We start from the raw sequence: 19,537 nt of genomic DNA on the forward strand, positions 1-19,537 counted from the left end.
TAGTTGCACAGCTGGGTTGTGCAACTACTACTACTACTGATTGATTCAGCAGCAGTTCCTGCTTAAGACCAGCCCTTCTCTATGGTTCCCAAGCAGAAGGAACACTGAACTCAAATTTTTTCCTTCATGATTCAGATAGAGCAGGCAATTTTAAGCAACTTTCTAATTTACTTTTATTATCAATTGTTCTTCAATCTTCTGCTATCTTTATTTGAAAAGCAAGAATGAAATTTCTTTTGTTCACAACCTGGGTTGTCCTTGCTGATTGGACAGCACCAATACACAAGTGCTGTTCCGGGCGACTGAACCAAAAATTGTCTGGCTCCTTAGCTTAGATGCCTTCTTTTTCAAATAAAGATAGCAAAGGAACGAAGAAAAATTGATAATAGGAGTAAATTAGAAAGTTGCTTAAAATTGCATGCTCTGTCTGAATCATGAAAGAAAAAAAATTGGGTTTAGTGTCCCTTTAACCCCTTAATGACCACAGCACTTTTCCATTTTCTGTCCGTTTGGGACCAAGGCTATTTTGACATTTTTGCAGTGTTTGTGCTTAGCTATAATTTTCCTCTTACTCATTTACTGTACATACACATATTATATACCGTTTTTCTCGCCATTAAATGGACTTTCTAAAGATAACATTATTTTCATCATATCTTATAATTTACTATAAAAAAAATTATAAAATATGAGGAAAAAATGGAAAAAACAACACACTTTTTTAACTTTGACCCCCAAATTCTTTTACACATCTACAACCACCCAAAAAAAAAACATGCTAAACGGTTTCTAAATTTTGTCCTGAGTTTAGAAATACCCAATGTTTACATGTTCTTTGCTTTTTTTGCAAGTTATAGGTCCATAAATACAAGTAGCACTTTGCTATTTCCAAACCACTTTTTTTCAAAATTAGCGCTAGTTACATTGGAACACTAATATCTTTCAGGAATCCCTGAATATCCATTGACATGTATATATTTTTTTTTAGAAGACATCCCAAAGTATTGATCTAGGCCCATTTTGGTATATTTCTTACCACCATTTCACCGCCAAATGCGATCAAATTAAAAAAAATGCTAAATTTTTCACAATTTTAGGTTTCTCACTGAAATTATTTACAAACAGCTTGTGCAATTATGGCACAAATGGTTGTAAATGCTTCTCTGGGATCCCCTTTGTTCAGAAATAGCAGACATATATGACTTTGGCGTTTCTTTTTGGTAATTAGAAGGCCGCTAAATACTGCTGCACATCACACGTGAATTATGGCTAGCAGTGATGGGGTTAATTAGGTAGTTTGTAGGGAGCTTGCAGGGTTAATTTTAGCTTTAGTGTAGAGATCAGCCTCCCACCTGACACATCCCACCCCCTGATCCCTCCCAAACAGCTCCCTTCCCTCCCCCACCCCACAATTGTCCCGCCATCTTAAGTACTGGCAGAAAGTCTGCTAGTACTAAAATAAAAGGTTTTTTATTTTTTTTTATTTTTTTTATAGCATATTTACATATGCTGCTGTGTGGGATCCCCCCTTAGCCCCCAACCTCCCTGATACCCCCCCAAAACAGCTCTCTAACCCTCCCCCTCTGCATTATTGGGGGCCATCTTGGGTACTGGCAGCTGTCTGCCAGTACCCAACTTGCAGAAAAAAATGTTTTTTTTTGTTTCTGGGTTTTTTTTTCTGTAGTGTAGCTTCCCTACCCCCACAGACCAACCCCCACACCTTGATAGATTGATTTTTTTAAAACTTGTATTCCCCTTTTTTTAGCATTTTATTAAACTTTTTGCTGTAGTGTAGCGTTTCCCACCTGCTCCCTCCCCGTGCACGCGCCTGCCCCCGTCCTCCCGTGCACGCGCCCGTGCGTGCCCCCGGACGATCCCGCCCCCCTCCACATCACTAGTGCCAACGATGGCCGCCACCCGCCTCCCGGTCCGGCTCCCACCCACCAACGAGGAAAGCCACCGATCTCCGGTGCAGAGAGGGCCACAGAGTGGCTCTCTCTGCACCGGATGGCTTAAAAAGCAGGATCGCTTCCAGCTGCTTTCCACACTGAGGACGTGCAGGGTACGTTCTCAGGCGTTAACTGCCTTTTTTCTGAGGACGTACCCTGCACGTCCTCAGTCGTTAAGGGGTTAAGTATATGTTTAACCATTTTGCATAACATTACTGGGTGAAGAGGGGGCGGGATAGTAAAAAACACAGTATATATGACTATGCTAGTAGTAAAATTATTGGAAAACTTCCCTTAGATCAACTCTCCCTGAAGTCTGAAAGAAAGAAATAGGTGAAAAAAAGTGGACAAATGAATGCGCTAAGTAAGTTACTGGTTTTGGCTTACTTAGCGCATCCCTTTGTCCACGTTTAACATTACTGGGTCACTAGTGGTAAAATTTACTTTTTCTACTATAATAGCCCTTTAAAAGGACATTAAATATCTCTTGTTTTTGTGTAAAATTGTGTTTGGCCCACGCTCCCTAAAGAGATCAAAAAGCAAGTTCTTTAAAAGAGACAGCAAAGTCAAAGTATTGGATAGATAATATACTTTTAAACAACTTTATAATATTTTTATAATTATAATATTTTTCTATTATTGTTTCTTAGTTCTCTTGGTATTCTTTGTTAAAGAGTAATCCTAGGTGTTTGGCAGCAGTGTTTACAACAATGTTTAAAGCAATGTTATACATAGTTGTAAACACTGCTGCCATAGACTACTAAAGACACATGCACGCTCCTGAGCTGCTATCACCAGCCTACCTAACTTTATTCTTCAACAAAACATAGCACGACAAGAAAACAAATTGGAATTGCTCTATCTAAATCATAAATCTTTTATCTGTACTTTACTGTCCCTTTAATCTGCAAATGCTGCAAGTGTAGCTGCTGGTTTAGGCAGTTTGCAGGATTTTGAAAATCTAAGTTATAGATTTGGTTTTTGGGTGAGATAAAAAAGCACAATTTTTACATAAAAAGTTGTTATACAATGGTACTAAAAAAAACTGTCCAATGAAACCCAAACCTATCATAATCTGGGGATACCTAATATCTAAGCATAGATAATTCCATCAATATAACTAAATCACTTACAGAAACACCATAAAACCAATGCTTGCTATGACCCCTGGGAGTACAGGTTGCAGAAGTATTGTCCTAAAACTATTTAAAAATCCCCTCATTTCACATCAGTTAAACTTCAAAAGGAATGAAGAGGCAGCTTCAAAGCTTATTAAATATAGGGCAAGCGCTGGAAGTGATCGTAATCGCTTCCAGACGCTTTCAAGGTATTGCAGTGATGCCTCGATATTGAGGCATCACTACAATACCCTTTTTTTACCCACAGATGCAGAGAGAGACACTTTGTGGCCCTCTCTGCATCGGCCAGCGCTGGTGCCAATTGTTAGTGGGTGGGAGCCGTAGCAGGGAGGCGGGTGGGCGGCCCATCACTGATCACTTCCAGATCCTCTTCATTCAGTGCGAGCGAGTGGCTGGGAGCGCGCATGCACGCGCACTAGTACATAATATTGCATGGGATGGAGGGAGAGTGAAAGGTGGGGAAATTAACTGTAAAGAAAGGGATCTGGGAGGGGGAAGCTATTGAGGGGGGGCAGCTACACTACAGAAAATTGGCTTTTTTTGACAAAAAACACTTTTTTTTTTTTTTTAGCAAACTGGGTACAGACAACTGCCAGTACCCAAGATGGCGGCAAATAGGTAAGAAGGGGGGAGGGTTAGAGAGATGTTGGGGGGGGGGGGTCAGGGAGGTTGGGGGCTAAGAGGGAATACAATACTGCAAAATAAATAAATAAAATATATATGTAAGAAAGTATTTTAGTACTGGCAGAATTTCTGCCAGTACTTAAGATGGCGGTGACAATTGTGAGGTAGGGGAGGGAAGAGAGCTGTTTGAGGGGGGTCAAGAAGGGATCAGGGGGTGGGATATCTCAGGTGGGAGGCTGATCTCTACACTAAAGCTACAATTAACCCTACAAGCTACCTAATTAACCCCTTAACTGTTGGACATAATACAAGTGTGGTGCACAGCAGCATTTAGCGGCCTTCTAATTAATGTCTGCTATTTCTGAACAAAAGGGATCCCAGAGAAGCATTTACAATCATTTGCGCCATAATTGCACAAGCTGTTTGTAAATAATTTCAGTGAGAAACCTAAAGCTTGTAAAAAAGTTAGTGAAAAAGTTAAAAAAAAAATATTTGATCGCATTTGACGGTGAAATGGTGGCATGAAATATATCAAAATGGGCCTAGATCAATACTTTGGGTTGTCTACCAAAATATATATATATATATACACACACACATGTGAAGGGTTATTCAGGGATTCCTGAGAGATATCAGTGTTCCAATGTAACTATTGATAATTATTAAAAAAAAATTGTTTAAAAATAGCAAAGTGCTACTTGTACTTATTGCCCTATAACTTGCAAAAAAAAAGTATAGAACCTGTAAACATTGGATATTTCTAAACTCAGGACAAAATTTAGAAAGTATTTAGCATGGGTGTTTTTTGGTGGCTGTAGATATGTAAAAGATTTCGGGGTCAAAGTTAGAAAAAGTGTGTGTTTTTCCATTTTTTTCATCATATTTTATAAAACAATTTATAGTAAATTATAAGATATGATGAAAATAATGGTATTTTTAGAAAGTCCATTTAATTGCGAAAAAAAACGGTATATAATAGGTGTGGGGACAGTAAATGACTAAGAGAAAAATTACAGCTAAACACAAACACAGCAGAAATGTAAAAATAGCCCCAACGGTAAGAAAATTGAAAAATGGTCTGGTCACTAAGGGCACGAAACACCAATTATTATTTTTTTTATGATTTGGATAGAACCAGCAATTGAAAAAAACTTTCTAATTTACTTCTGTTATCAAATTTGCTTCATTCTCTTGTTATCCTTTGATGGGACCAATCTGAACACATCTAAGGTTAGATTACAAGTGGAGCGGTAGTTTGTGTTCTTCACGTAGAAGAATATTTCTACATATCTGTTTATTTTGGAAAAATATATATCTAGATAGATAGATAGATATAGGAATATATACTGTATGTAAAAATACATAGAACATATTCCCCTATGTGAAGAACATTGGAATATGAAATATTTACATTAAATAGTTAAACACTGTTTTCATCTACTTGACTGCAAAGGGTTCCAATGCACATACATTTTTTATATATATATATATTCCTCCTTATAGTAAATCCGACCTCCTGTGTCAACAGCCTGGGTGCTAACATGGAAAAACTATATCACAATAGAAGAAAGTACTTACAGGACTTCTCAATAGTGGTTAAACCAAAAAGGCTTAGAGTTTATTTACGTTTCGGGGTTCATCCAGACCCCTTCATCAGAATTCTCATGAAGGGGTCTGTGTGAACCTATATAAACTATATATAGGTTGGTTTAAGCATCATGTATGTCACAGACTGGGGCCGTTTGTCTTAGCCCCACCCAGCACAGGAGCAGTCACAGCAAGTATTTCTCTAGCAGCTCCTATCCCTGTGTCCCACCTCTGCTCCCTGAAGTTCTTACTGGGGCTTGCTCAAGTGGAGCACGTAGTTAAGACCAGACGTTTTAAGCTGCACTAAGTACAGAATATTCTTGCTGCAGATAGTGCCCTTCTGCATTTTAAGCTGTTTTGTGGGACAGACACACTTCCTTACTAGAATGCAGACCCCTCCACCACAGGTCAATAGGAATTCTCTGGCCTTCTTTACTGAATCCCCTCCTCTTCAGTCCCAATGCGGTGCACTTCGGCAAATATGATCACACCCTTCCCTGTGCTGGAGCATTGTGTTGACAGTCTCTGCTTGAGCAAGCACACTGCAGGCAGCAGAAATTACAGGCAGAGCAATATAACAGGGAATGAAGGTAAAAGGGGCAGGGGCTGCCTTAACCTCTTAAAGTTTGTTTATTTTTAATGGAAAAAAGTTTCTTTGATGTGCTCCTGTACTGGTCAAGGGCTCCCAGCCCCCTTCCTGCACCTAACAGAAAGACTCAGAATGTTTAACCCCATTGCTCCTGCTAGCCGCTTTCTTATAATTTAATTTAACTGTGGTTATAAGCTGAGTGTCTTAGTGTTGAGACAATTTCTTGTTTCAACCAGGCTTTTGTTTGCCCATCCCTGTTGAAACAAATAAATATAATATATATTAAAGAAATATATATATATACACACACACACACACATTTCCTTGAGTAGTTGTTTTTTTTAAATTTTTTTCCTGTCTATAAGTTGGAGGGAAGCTATAATGTGTTACTGTGTGCACTGTGCTGTACTATGGGGAGAAAAAACACACCAGCACTATTTACTGTTTGTACCGTGAAATAAATAAATAAATGAAAAAAAAAAAAATATTAAAAAAAAAGCTTAAAACCTGAGGTGGTGGGGGGCAGAAGAATTTTAAGTGCCTAGGGCAGCATAAAACCTAAATACGCCACTGAGGGGGAAGGAGGGGCAATGAGGGGATCATATGTGGGGTAATTTGGAAAAAAAAGGGTTTTGGGGGGGGGAGGGGGTTTGGGTATTGAGGGGGTGCAGCTTAACTACAGAAAAACAATTATTATATAAAAAAATAATAATTAAAAATCGCCTATTTTGCTGCAAACTGGGTACTGGCAGACAGCTGCCAGTACCTAAGATGGCTGCTAATAGGTAGAGGGGGAGGGTTAGAGAGCTGTTTGAGGAGGATCAGGGACGTTGGGAAGTAAAGGGTGACACTACCCTGCAGAAAATATAAAAAAAAAATTCTACTGGCAGACTTTCTGTCAGTACTTAAGATGGGGGTGACCTTTGGGGGGTGGGGGAGGGAAGAGAGCTGTTTGAGAGGGGTCAGGGAGGAATCAGGGGGTGGGGGTGTCAGGTGGGAGGCTGATCTCTACACTAAAGCCAAAATTAACACCTACAAGCTACCTAATTAACCCCTTCATTGCTGGGCATAATACAAGTGTGGTGCGCATCTGAATTTAGAGGCCTTCTAATTACCTAAAAGCAATGCCAAAGCCATATACTGTATGTCTGCTATTTCTGAACAAAGGGGATCCCAGAGAAGCATTTACAACCATTTGTGCCACGATTGCACAAGCTGTTTGTAAATCATTTCAGTGAGAAACCTAAATGAAATATACCAAAATGGGCCTAGACCAATACTTTGGGTTGTCTACTAAAAAAAATTATATATATATATAGTTTTGATAGATAAATATAAAAAAGGCTCTATTTCTGTTTAAATGTAGTGATGGCAAAAATGCTCTGGTCTTTTGAGGATGTTTTTCTCTGAAGTGCCCGGTCCTTAAGGGGTTAAATGCAAATGGCTCCAATGCACTTCTATATATGTTTAAATATGTATACATAAGTATTTCTGTGTTTAAATGTGTATATATGTCTTTAAATACATATATACACACATATAAATATACATACAAATATATCTGTAGACGTATATTTATGTATTCCTATGTTAAAGCCCTTTGTCAGCTTTTTTTTTCTAACACACGAGACCTCATATCTTTGAGCCCTTATAACTTTTGTGTGCAATATTATTTTTTATAATTACTATGAGTGTAACTGTACTTTATAATGTATTTTTAATTTGTTTTGTGACCGTTTTTAGGTTTTGCAAAACAGTTAACCAGAACGGTCACGAAAACCCGATATCAGTTGTGCGCATATGTTTGCGCTCCACTTGTAATCTAGACCATTATTTGGGCTTTAGAATTACTCCTTTAGGTTCATTCATCTGTATCTCATGACATACAAAACTTTTCTGATCAAACAGCATATTAAAATGTTCATGGAACATTATAGGTCAGTAAGATGTTGTTGCTGTACACCAACCTCACAGGGAAGTGAAGTGCCCTACAGACTTTTTAATAAAAATAACACATCATTCTAAGCATTCTGCCCCTGTAATAACAAAACATTCCTATGATTTATATGGCATTTTTGTAATTTCTATTTATTTATTGTCCTGCAACTAGGACAGAACTGCTTAAATATAGAGCAAAATATATGTTGTAATGGTGATATGGTCAATATTTATTAACCTGGTAACATTTCATTTCTTATTTGGTACATATTGTATAATTATTTCCTGCTGAAATAGCTGAAATATTGTGATATATAATCACTTAAATGGATATAAAACAATCTGTTTCATTACTTCTTTTTACTTCTTTTGTGCAGGATCCAATACTTCCTGTCACAACCCCACAAGGAGATTGTGGTCTCTACAGGAAAGCAAATGATCTGTTACTCCTTTGAAGTGTTGCTAGGAGACACCTATCTCCTAGCTACAATTAGTTTATTGCCCCTGATTAGTATAAGACTTTTGCTGTAAAAATCATGTGACCATGAAACCTATGTTCTGAAATGGTAGCTCTTTTATCTAGCTGTGGGCAGTGGCTAGACTAAGAATGTCTAAGTGCTAATTTAGCAAGAAAACAAGCAAGTTGTTTGCTGTTTTTATCACGATCTGTTTCTTTTTATGTTTACTTTCATTTTACATATTTATTTTCACTAAAGGAGCATTATTATTAAAGCAATATCCCTTTAATATCTATTAGCAACACCCTTCTCTTTGTAGCAGATATGTTTTTAATTTGAATCAGTACAACACTCTGTCCCTATTATTCCCTATTTCTACTCATTTACTAAATTTTGGAGTATGTGTGATTCTTTGTATTGTACTTTTAAACCACCTTAAAAGAATTTGTTTGATGAATGTATAATATATTTGGTTCTGTAAAGTTACATTGGAACAGGGAATGGGACACCCTTACGTACACTCATTCTAAGGGTGGTCTTAAGTAGGACAGGCCCACTAAAGAAGGCATAGGCCTTGAGCCTAATAATGCCAAAGGATGAGCCAAAATCAAATCAGAGTCAAAGTTCAAAGCCAAAATAAAGCCAGAAGATCAGTCCCATCAGAATGCAAGCCAGGAAAACCACAGGGGCTATTGGAAGCTAGGGAGTCTGACACCTAACAAACAGAATTACCAATTACACTAAAATTAATTGTTCTGTGGGAATTTATAGGCCCAGACAAGATGCCAACATGACACAAATAAGTGCGTGAACCTGTGTATTAAATTTGTAGCAGATATCATTCCACCCTCAATAGTCTTGAAAAAATGACTTCACTATGACAGAACAAAGACGCAAAACCACACAGAGATTAGATCAAGAGCTGCAAACCAGAGTCTACAGTCATCAGAAGCCACAGCAGGAAATACTCTACCTTAACTTACTAATGCTGCACACTGTTTGGTTGTCCATTAGCCAAGGAAAGATGCACTTGCTTGTGTTCAAACAGTACTCATTATTAAACTGTGCTTCTGGTTATACTGCAGTAGCTTGGATTACATAGAGTGGCTGAAGCTACTGCACTCCCTCTACAGGTTGCTTGTATAACACTGCTCCACACACACTGCTGTAGGTATAAAGTGCTCAAGACTACCCCAGTATGCCCCACTGGAAAGGAACAAACTTTCAACCAAGGAGACCAAGAGAAAAAGGCTACAATCGGAAACAGATCTTTGTGTATTGCACCTACATATAAATAAATCAGGAGACGAAAATTACCTAATGCTGCTGCCCACAGCCATATTCAGCATTTGTCTCACAAACAAATGGACAAATTCACATGCCTACTATAGATGGACAGACAGATGCTCTCTGAACCATGAAAATTATATTTATATACCAGCCACCTCACAGAAGCAGATTTCTTGAAATATAAATAAACAGTCATTGGAGGTGTTCAAATACTAAGGACTTGACATGTAAAAAAAAAGTAGAATTTATATTGAAATGCATTTATTAAACTGATTCAATTATTTAATTTACACCTCAGTTTCCAGATATGATGAGAATGAAGTTGTATGCGATCTCTAGCAATAGAATTCACAACTCCGGTCATGCTTACCAAACTCTAGGAAGACGTACGGCCTGGTGACCAGGGCTATTGTAGTGCTGTTATAAAATGCAGAAAATTCCCAGTGCAGCTCCTCCAGGAAGCTGAAGGCCATAGCTGGGGGGTAAACAGTAGAGCAGATAACCAGGGTGGAGATATCACCTGCTGAACAAAAACTGAAGAAAAACAAACAGATCAAGCTATGATAGGTTACATTGCTATTCAGCAGTATTTAATTCCTTAATACAACAACACAAACAATGATAGTAATAAGGACATGAATTGTGGGACCTCCCCCTATCAAATGTGGGGTCTTATGATATATTTCTTTAATAAACGCTTTTTAAAAAGTGCCATATTCCCTTATGATATATTTCTTTAATAAACGCTTTTTAAAAAGTGCCATATTCCCATGGTTCTGTTAGATGATTATTGTTGCTTCGGTGATTAGCCGATAACCACCTTGGCGTGTGAACCCTCCTTTGAAACAGCAGCCTCTCCTTTTTCAAAAGAGGGTTCACTTGCCCTGTTTTAGTGCCAATATGAAGGTGCTAGGTCTCTTTTATAGGCCAGAACAGGGATAGGCAAGGTGTCCGTGACTGGCCCTTGCAGTGTCCGCCACAACCTTAGTATATATATCATAAAAAAAAATATGTAGTGTGAATAGAGTTAGTGGCTTGTCAAGAGACTGCTAGCGATATTGGATGATAAGTTATGGAATAAATAAAGCCTGAGTGAAATACTGGATGTGTATCTGCACCTGTATAATAACACGCATCTCTATACAAAGACACAGTAGTGACACTGGCACATGCGTATAGCAAGACAATGGCTGGTTATAAAGTCAGTGGTATCTGCATCATTATAATAACACCAAGCACTATATAATGACACAGTAGTGACACTGACACATGGGTATAGCTAGAGGAGGGCTGGTTATAGGATCAGTGGTATCTGCATCAGTATAATAACACCCAGGACTATATAATGACACAGTAGTGACACTGGCACATGGGTATAGCCAGAGGAGGGCTGGTTACAGGGTCAGTGGTATCTGCATCAGTATAATAACACCCAGCACTATATAATGACACAGTAGTGACACTGGCACATGGGTATAGCCAGAGGAGGGCTGGTTATAGGATCAGTAGTATCTGCATCAGTATAACACCCAGCACTATATAATGACACAGTAGTGACACTGGCTCATGGGTATAGCCAGAGGAGGGCTGGTTATAAAGTCAGTGGTATCTGCATCATTATAATAACACCAAGCACTATATAATGACACAGTAGTGACACTGGCACATGGGTATAGCCAGAGGAGGGCTGGTTATAGGGTCAGTGGTATCTGCATCAGTATAATAACACCCAGCACTATATAATGACACAGTAGTGACACTGGCACATGGGTATAGCCAGAGGAGGGCTGGTTATAAAGTCAGTGGTATCTGCATCATTATAATAACACCAAGCACTATATAATGACACAGTAGTGACACTGGCTCATGGGTATAGACAGAGAAGGGCTGGTTATAGGATCAGTGGTATCTGCATCAGTATAATAACACCAAGCACTATATAATGACACAGTAGTGACACTAGCACATGGGTATAGCCAGAGGAGGGCTGGTTATAGGATCAGTGGTATCTGCATCAGTATAATAACACCCAGCGCTATATAATGACACAGTAGTGACACTGGCACATGGGTATAGCCAGAGGAGGGCTGATTATAGGGTCAGTGGTATCTGCATCAGTATAATAACACCAAGCACTATATAATGACACAGTAGTGACACTGGCTCATGGGTATAGCCAGAGGAGGGCTGGTTATAGGATCAGTGGTATCTGCATCAGTATAATAACACCCAGCACTATATAATGACACAGTAGTGACACTGGCACATGGGTATAGCCAGAGGAGGGCTGGTTATAGGATCAGTGGTATCTGCATTAGTATAATAACACCCAGCACTATATAATGACACAGTAGTGACACTGGCACATGGGTATAGCCAGAGGAGGGCTGGTTATAGGATCAGTGGTATCTGCATTAGTATAATAACACCAAGCACTATATAATGACACAGTAGTGACACTGGCACATGGGTATAGCCAGAGGAGGGCTGGTTATAGGATCAGTGGTATCTGCATCAGTATAATAACACCCAGCACTATATAATGACACAGTAATGACACTGGCACATGGGTCTAGCCAGAGGAGGGCTGGTTATAGGATCAGTGGTATCTGCATTAGTATAATAACACCAAGCACTATATAATGACACAGTAGTGACACTGGCACATGGGTATAGCCAGAGGAGGGCTGGTTATAGGATCAGTGGTATCTGCATCAGTATAATAACACCCAACACTATATAATGACACAGTAATGACACTGGCACATGGGTATAGGCAGATGAGGGCTGGTTATAGGATCAGTGGTATCTGCATTAGTATAATAACACCCAGCACTATATAATGACACAGTAATGACACTGGCACATGGGTCTAGCCAGAGGAGGGCTGGTTATAGGATCAGTGGTATCTGCATTAGTATAATAACACCAAGCACTATATAATGACACAGTAGTGACACTGGCACATGGGTATAGCCAGAGGAGGGCTGGTTATAGGATCAGTGGTATCTGCATCAGTATAATAACACCCAGCACTATATAATGACACAGTAATGACACTGGCACATGGGTATAGGCAGAGGAGGGCTGGTTATAGGATCAGTGGTATCTGCATTAGTATAATAACACCCAGCACTATATAATGACACAGTAATGACACTGGCACATGGGTCTAGCCAGAGGAGGGCTGGTTATAGGATCAGTGGTATCTGCAGCAGTATAATAACACCAAGCACTATATAATGACACAGTAGTGACACTGGCACATGGGTATAGCCAGAGGAGGGCTGGTTATAGGATCAGTGGTATCTGCATCAGTATAATAACACCCAGCACTATATAATGACACAGTAATGACACTGGCACATGGGTATAGGCAGAGGAGGGCTGGTTATAGGATCAGTGGTATCTGCATTAGTATAATAACACCCAGCACTATATAATGACACAGTAGTGACACTGGCACATGGGTCTAGCCAGAGGAGGGCTGGTTATAAAGTCAGTGGTATTTGCATTAGTATAATAACACCCAGCGCTATATAATGACACAGTAGTGACACTGGCACATGGGTCTAGCCAGACAAGGGCTGGTTATAAAGTCAGTGGTATTTGCATTAGTATAATAACACCCAGCGCTATATAATGACACAGTAGTGACACTGGCACATGGGTATAGCCAGAGGAGGGCTGGTTATAGGATCAGTGGTATCTGCATCAGTATAATAACACCAAGCACTATATAATGACACAGTAGTGACACTGGCACATGGGTATAGCCAGAGGAGGGCTGGTTATAGGATCAGTGGTATCTGCATTAGTATAATAATACCCAGCACTATATAATGACACAGTAGTGACACTGGCACATGGGTATAGCAAGAGGAGGGCTGGTTATAAGATCACTGGTATCTGCATCAGTATAATAACACCAAGCACTATAAAATAATGTTTTTAATTTCAAATTTAACTTGGTGTCCTTAACTAAGGTCTTTACTTTAGAAAATGTCTAAAGCATTGTAGATGGTACCAGGTAATTGTGATTTCTATGCAATCTAAAAGGGCATGAGACATTTCATTTGAAACTGGATAACCACCTCTTTCATCTAAGGGGTATTATGTTTAAGTGTGTTGTGTGGTGTCTTTAGAGGAATAGAAGCTCCTTTGGAACCACTGCACCCCATTCAGTACTAAATACATTACTTAGCTGACTGCAATTTGTAAAGCAATCACTTACTAATGACAAGGATATGAGATGCCACAAAAGCATAGCGGGAGAGCTCCTCTTTGTAAACCACGGCACATGTATTTAGGTAGTCATCCATAACTATGTGGATCACCTGAAAATTAGACAAGGTTGTGACCCCTCTTTTTAAAGAGGGTAGTCTCCTCTTTCAAATGAGTGATCACAAACCCTGTAAATCATTGGTGACCACTTTTAAAGTGGCAATAAACTGCAGCACACTTAAAGTGCTGTTTAACCTAATGAAGCTTCTGTTATCAAATTTGCAAATTTTGCAAATTTCTTTGTTGAAGGAGCAGTAATGCACTACTGGGAGCTAGATGTGCCAATGACAAGAGGCATACATGTGCAGTCATCAATCAGCAAATATCTACCAATTGTTCATTGCTGCCCCTGAGCCAACCTAGTTATGCTTTTTAACAAAGAATATCAATAGAAGTAAATTGAATAATAGGAGTAAATTGAATAATAGGAGTAAATTGAGTTGTTTACAATTGTATGCTCTGAGCCATGAGAGAATTTATTTTTTGGGATGAATCATTCCTCAGAAAAAAAAAGAAAAAACACTTTCAGGGTACACCCAGTTATATGTCTATAATACCTTGCATATTATATATCTTCATAACATTACCTATCTCACTACCAACAACAAATTACAGAAAGTTATTAATGATTATATCTGGCTAAATCATATACCCAAAGTGGCGAAAATCACAATGTACAGGTCAAAGTAGCAAGGAGGATTGAGAGTCCTGAATTTGACGGCCTATAAAATGGCTACCTTTCTGCTGATAACCGTAGATTGGAGGAAAAAAGCATCCAATAAAGTATGGCTACAATTAGAGCACGACTTAGCTGAGACCACACATATGCAGTTCTTGCTATCCTGCACGAATTCAGAAATTTTTAGGAATTGCTCATTTGTATTTGACAAAAGAAAACTTTAAAATGTAGGAAGGTCTAATGAAATGCTTTCTCATCAATAGGCTTATATGCAACTTCACTTGAAACGCATACTATAAACAGGATGTTGTCATGTTACTCTATTCTATCTGATGTAATGTGATGGTAAACTTTAGCTAATAAAAAGCCATAAATGTAATCTTTGCCATTAAAAAAGTATATATGTGTACCTTTTTATAAAATGGTATGCTCTGTCTGAATCACAAAATAAAATGATAAAGTTTCATATCCCTTTAAGGGGCCTGTTCAGAATTGTGGAAATCCATTTGTTGGCTATTTCCTACCGTAAATTTAAACTTTCAAATTCTTTCACGCCTGTAGAAATGCCAGTAACAATTTAAACAACACAAACAAATTAGCTAATTAGTTGCATGCATTTGGTTAGTTCATTTTGCTTTAAAATGCTGTTTGTTTATCATTTTCAGACAAATGTAATTAATATAGAAACAGTCATCTGAAAACTAATGCACGTTTACTGGAAACAAAAATTTAAATTCTATTCAGAAAATTTAGTTTTTCTAAATATTCAGCTGCCGTGCTATTTGGAATTCGTTTATTTTAAACAAAAGGAATACTGAATATTTGAGGAACATTTACATTTGTTTTCGTTAAACATATGTAAATATTCCATTGCTACAGGTGTAAATGTTCACCTGTAGAATTAAATACTTATCTCTATAGCGCGCTCAAGCACTAAAGGAATTACGCCTTTAGCGCAGGCCTTGGGATCTACTGCACTAAGCCTCCTATTAGTGAACGCCGGGGGTCTGTGAAGAAGGGTCAGGATTAGCACGGCTATCCAGCGCGCAAAGTATTTTTAACCCCTAAGGTAATTTAAAGAAAATAGGTGAATACTGACAAATCTGTTTTCTTTCAATTTTGTGGAGCATTCATTCAGATATTCGTCTCATGAAAACAAAAACAATATTCAGGTTTCATTAATAAATTGGCCGTCGTAAGGAAAAAAAATGCACACGTCTACTGTTTAATGTGCTTTCCTCTCATACTCCTGCAGTATGATATCTAGTATTTATTATTATATTGCATGTGCCTATTTTACTTAAAGGGACAGCCTACTCAAAAAAAATTATTATTTAAAGATAGATAATCCTTTTATTACCCATTCCCCAGTTTTGCATAACCAACACAGTTATATTAATATACTTTTTACCTCTGTGATTACCTTGTATCTAAGCCTCTACAGACCGCCCCCTTACCACAGTTCTTTTGACAAACAAGCATTTCAGCCAATCAGTGCTGACTTATAAATAACTCCACAGGAGTGAACATAATGCTATCTATATGACACACATGAACTAGTGCTGTCTAGCTGTGAAAAACTGTAAAAATGCACTGAGATAAGGGGCAGTTTTCAATGGCTTAGAAATTAGCACATGAGCCTACCTAAGTTTAACTTTCAACAAAGAATACTAAGACAACAAAGCAATTTTGATGATAAAAGTAAATTGGAAAGTTGTTTAAAATTGCATGCCCTATGTGAATCATGAAAGTATAATTTTGACTAGACTGTCCCTTTAAGGCAAACTCCCTTTTTCTTATATATACAACTCTCAGTACAGTATATTTTACTGTGACCAGTTTGGTCCCTGACAAACAACCTCCCCTGGATTAGTGGCTATATTTTATGTTCATACACACAACTAAGCCACACTTCATGTCACATCAACTATTTACAAAATAAATAAATATTTACAAAATGTGATTAAAAATAATATTCTTAGAAAACCAGAGCAGTCCAGAGATATGCATCTTGCTGGGGCCAATCAGAAGACAGATGTAAATGAGCGCCTGTCCTTATCTAACCAATCATTTTGTAGAATATACTAGGTCAGGCAAACTAGAGCCTATACAGGATACACCCCAGACTCGTTGAAAGGGGGAAATAGAAAAACTACAACCAGTAGAGGTTAAGTACAGGAAAATTAGGTAAACACTTCTGTTTCATACAAAAAAAAAAATGAAGGTTCTAGAAATTGGATCTCTGGCAGTACTTACTGTATGATGAGGCCACACACATTTGCCGTGCCTCTGGGAGGATATTTGGAAAGGGTTGGACACAAGGCTTTGAGTCTTTTTTTGCATTGCAAGACCTGCTTGCTCACGTGGAAGTCTGTAGATGCAGACAGAGGAAGGCCATCGCACAGCCGCACCACACAGGCATAGAGGATCATGGACATTTTCTCCCGCAGCACTCATGAAGTCAGCATCTGCACACAAATACACATACATGCACATGAATACACTTCAAGGTACAGTCTACTCCAGAATTATTACTGTTTAAAGGCTGTGACACATTGCAAGCGATGCGGCGCGAGGCAAAGCAGCTGCTTTGCTCCGCGTCGCATCGCTTCTGAAGTTCAAATATTTCATCTCTGAGAGCTTAGCTACGCGACCTGACGCAGCAGAGTGCTCAGAGATGAAAAGGCAACACACACTGAGCGCGCACAGCTGCATCTACACGCTGCGCGTCGCTCTGCTTGCAGTGTGTCACAGCCTTAAAAAGATAGATGATCCCTTTATTACCCATTCCCCAGCACGGTTATATTACTACACTTTTTACCTCTGTGATTACCTTGTGCCTAAGCATCGTCTGACAGCCCCCGATCTCAGTTCTTTTGACAGAATTGCATTTTAGCCAATCAGTGCCCTCTCATAAGTTCCTCAACGTGCGTGAGCACAATGTTATCTATAGGGCACACATGAACTAGCCCTCTAGTTGTGAAAAACTGTCAAATGCATTCAGAAAAGAGGCGGCCTTTAAGGGCTAAGAAATTAGCATATGAGCTAATCTAGATTTAGCTTTCAAACTAAGAATACCAAGAGAACAAAGCAAATTTCATGATAAAAATAAATTGGAAAGTTGTTTAAAATGGCATGCCCTATCTGAATCATGAAAGTATAATTCTGACTAGAGTGTCCCTTTTAATGTGCTCTTGCTGTTACCCAGTTAAACACATCATTGTGTCTCAAACGGGATGTAATTGGTTTGAGTAAAAAATATTTCTGATATCTGAAGTGTGATGAAAATAAAGGATCATGAGAGATAAAAGGAATGGAAAGAAAAATCAGAGAACAAAAGAAAAGAAGAATAAAAAGGGGTGAAAAAGTCCTTAAAATATTTTGCAAACATTATTTATTTATGAAACTACTTGTCCTAAAGCCCGTGTACACGGGCCATTTTTTGCAGTACAGCGGTTCCACCCCTTGCTCTCTCTATCCCCCCTCTAGTTTGCTCTCTCTGCCCCCTCTATTCTGCTCTCTCTCTCCCCCTCTCTCTATTTTGCTCTCTCTCCTCTGTCTTTTGATCTCTCTCTCCCCTCTCTCTCTATCCCCCTCTCTTTTGCACTCTCTCTCTCCCCCTCTCTTTTGCGCTCTCCCCCCTCTCTTTTGCTCTCTCTCTCCTCCCTTTCTTTTTCTCTCTCCCCCCTCTGTTTTGCTGTCTCTCTCCCCCTCTCTTTTGCTCTCTCTCCCCTCTCTTTTGCTGTTTCTCTCCCACTCTTTTGCTGTATCTCTCCCCCTCTCTTTTGCTCTCTCTAACCCCCCTCTTTCACTCTCTCTCCTCCCCTTTTTTTGATCTCTTCCCCTCTCTTTTGCCGTCTCTCTCCCTCTCTTTTGTTCTCTCTATCCCCCAATTTTGCTCTCTCTATCCCCTCTATTGCTCTCTCTCTCTCCCCTCTCTTTTGCTCTCTCTCTCCCCCCTCTCTTTTGCTCTCTCTCTCTCCCCTCTCTTTTGCTCCCTCTCTCCCCCCTCTCTTTTGTTCTCTCTCTCCCCCCTCTCTTTTGTTCTCTCTCTCCCCCATCTTTTGCTCTCTCTATCCCCCCATCTTTTGCTCTCTCTCCCAACTTTCTTTTGCTCTCTCCCCCTCTCTTTTGATGTCTCTCTCCCCTCCCTCTTTTGCTCTCTCTCTCTCCTTTTTTTTGCTCTCTCCCCTCTCTCTTTTGCTGTCTCTCTCCCTCTCTTTTGCTCTCTCTATCCCCCTCTTTTGCTCTCTCTCCCCCCCTCTCTTTTGCTCTCTCTCTCTCTCCCCCCTCTCTTTTATTCTCTCTATCCCCCCTCTTTTGCTCTCTCTCTCCCCCCTATCGTTTGTTCTCTCTATCCCCCCCCTTTTGCTCTCTCTCTCCCCCCTCTCTTTTGCTCTCTATCTCCCCCCTCTTTTTCTCTCTATCCCCCCCTTTCTTTTGCTCTTTCCCCCCAATCTTTTGCTCTCTCTCTTCCCCTCTTTTTCTCTCTCTCCCCTTTCTTTTGCTCTCTTTCCCCCCTCTCTTTTGCTGTTTCTCTCCCTCTCTTTTACTGTCTCTCTCCCCCCTCTCTTTTGCTCTCTCCTCCTCTCTTTTGCTCTCTCTCCCCCCTCTCTTTTGCTCTCTCTCTTTCCCTCTCTCTTTTGCGCTCTCTCTCCCCCCTCTCTTTTACTCGCTCTCTCTCCCCCCTATCTTCCCCCCTCTCTTTTGCACTCTCCCCCCTTTCTCCCCCTCTCTTTTGCTGTCTCTCTCCCTCTCTTTTGCTCTCTATATCTCCCCTCTTTTGCTCTCTCTCCCCCCTTTCTTTTGCTCTCCCTCCCCCCTCTCTTTTGCTGTCTCTCTCCCTCTCTTTTGATCTCTCTATTCCCCCTCTTTTGATCTCTCTATCCCCCCTCTTTTGCTCTCTCTCTATCCCCCCTCTTTTGAGCTTTTTCTTTCACGGCCGCACGGCCCCGCCCACGTCACAACCAACTCCGCCCGTGTCACATACGGCCCCGCCC

At 39.7% G+C, this 19,537-nt stretch overlaps 1 protein-coding gene across 2 annotated transcripts in view; it reads right to left on the reverse strand.

Annotated features, from left to right (window-relative positions):
• SEC22C (SEC22 homolog C, vesicle trafficking protein) overlaps window positions 1-19,537 on the reverse strand; it is a 74,960-nt gene that overhangs the window by 41,171 nt on the left and 14,252 nt on the right. For both annotated transcript variants that reach the window (XM_053713747.1, XM_053713748.1), the window contains exons 3-4: window positions 16,794-17,005; window positions 9,945-10,108 (exon numbers count right to left, since the gene is read on the reverse strand). In XM_053713747.1, coding sequence (XP_053569722.1) covers window positions 9,945-10,108; window positions 16,794-16,975 — 346 coding nt within the window. In that variant the 5' untranslated portion in view covers window positions 16,976-17,005. The remainder of the gene's footprint in view (window positions 1-9,944; window positions 10,109-16,793; window positions 17,006-19,537) is intronic.

Source organism: Bombina bombina, chromosome 5, assembly GCF_027579735.1.
Source record: "Bombina bombina isolate aBomBom1 chromosome 5, aBomBom1.pri, whole genome shotgun sequence".
Classification (NCBI taxonomy): Eukaryota; Metazoa; Chordata; class Amphibia; order Anura; family Bombinatoridae; genus Bombina; species Bombina bombina.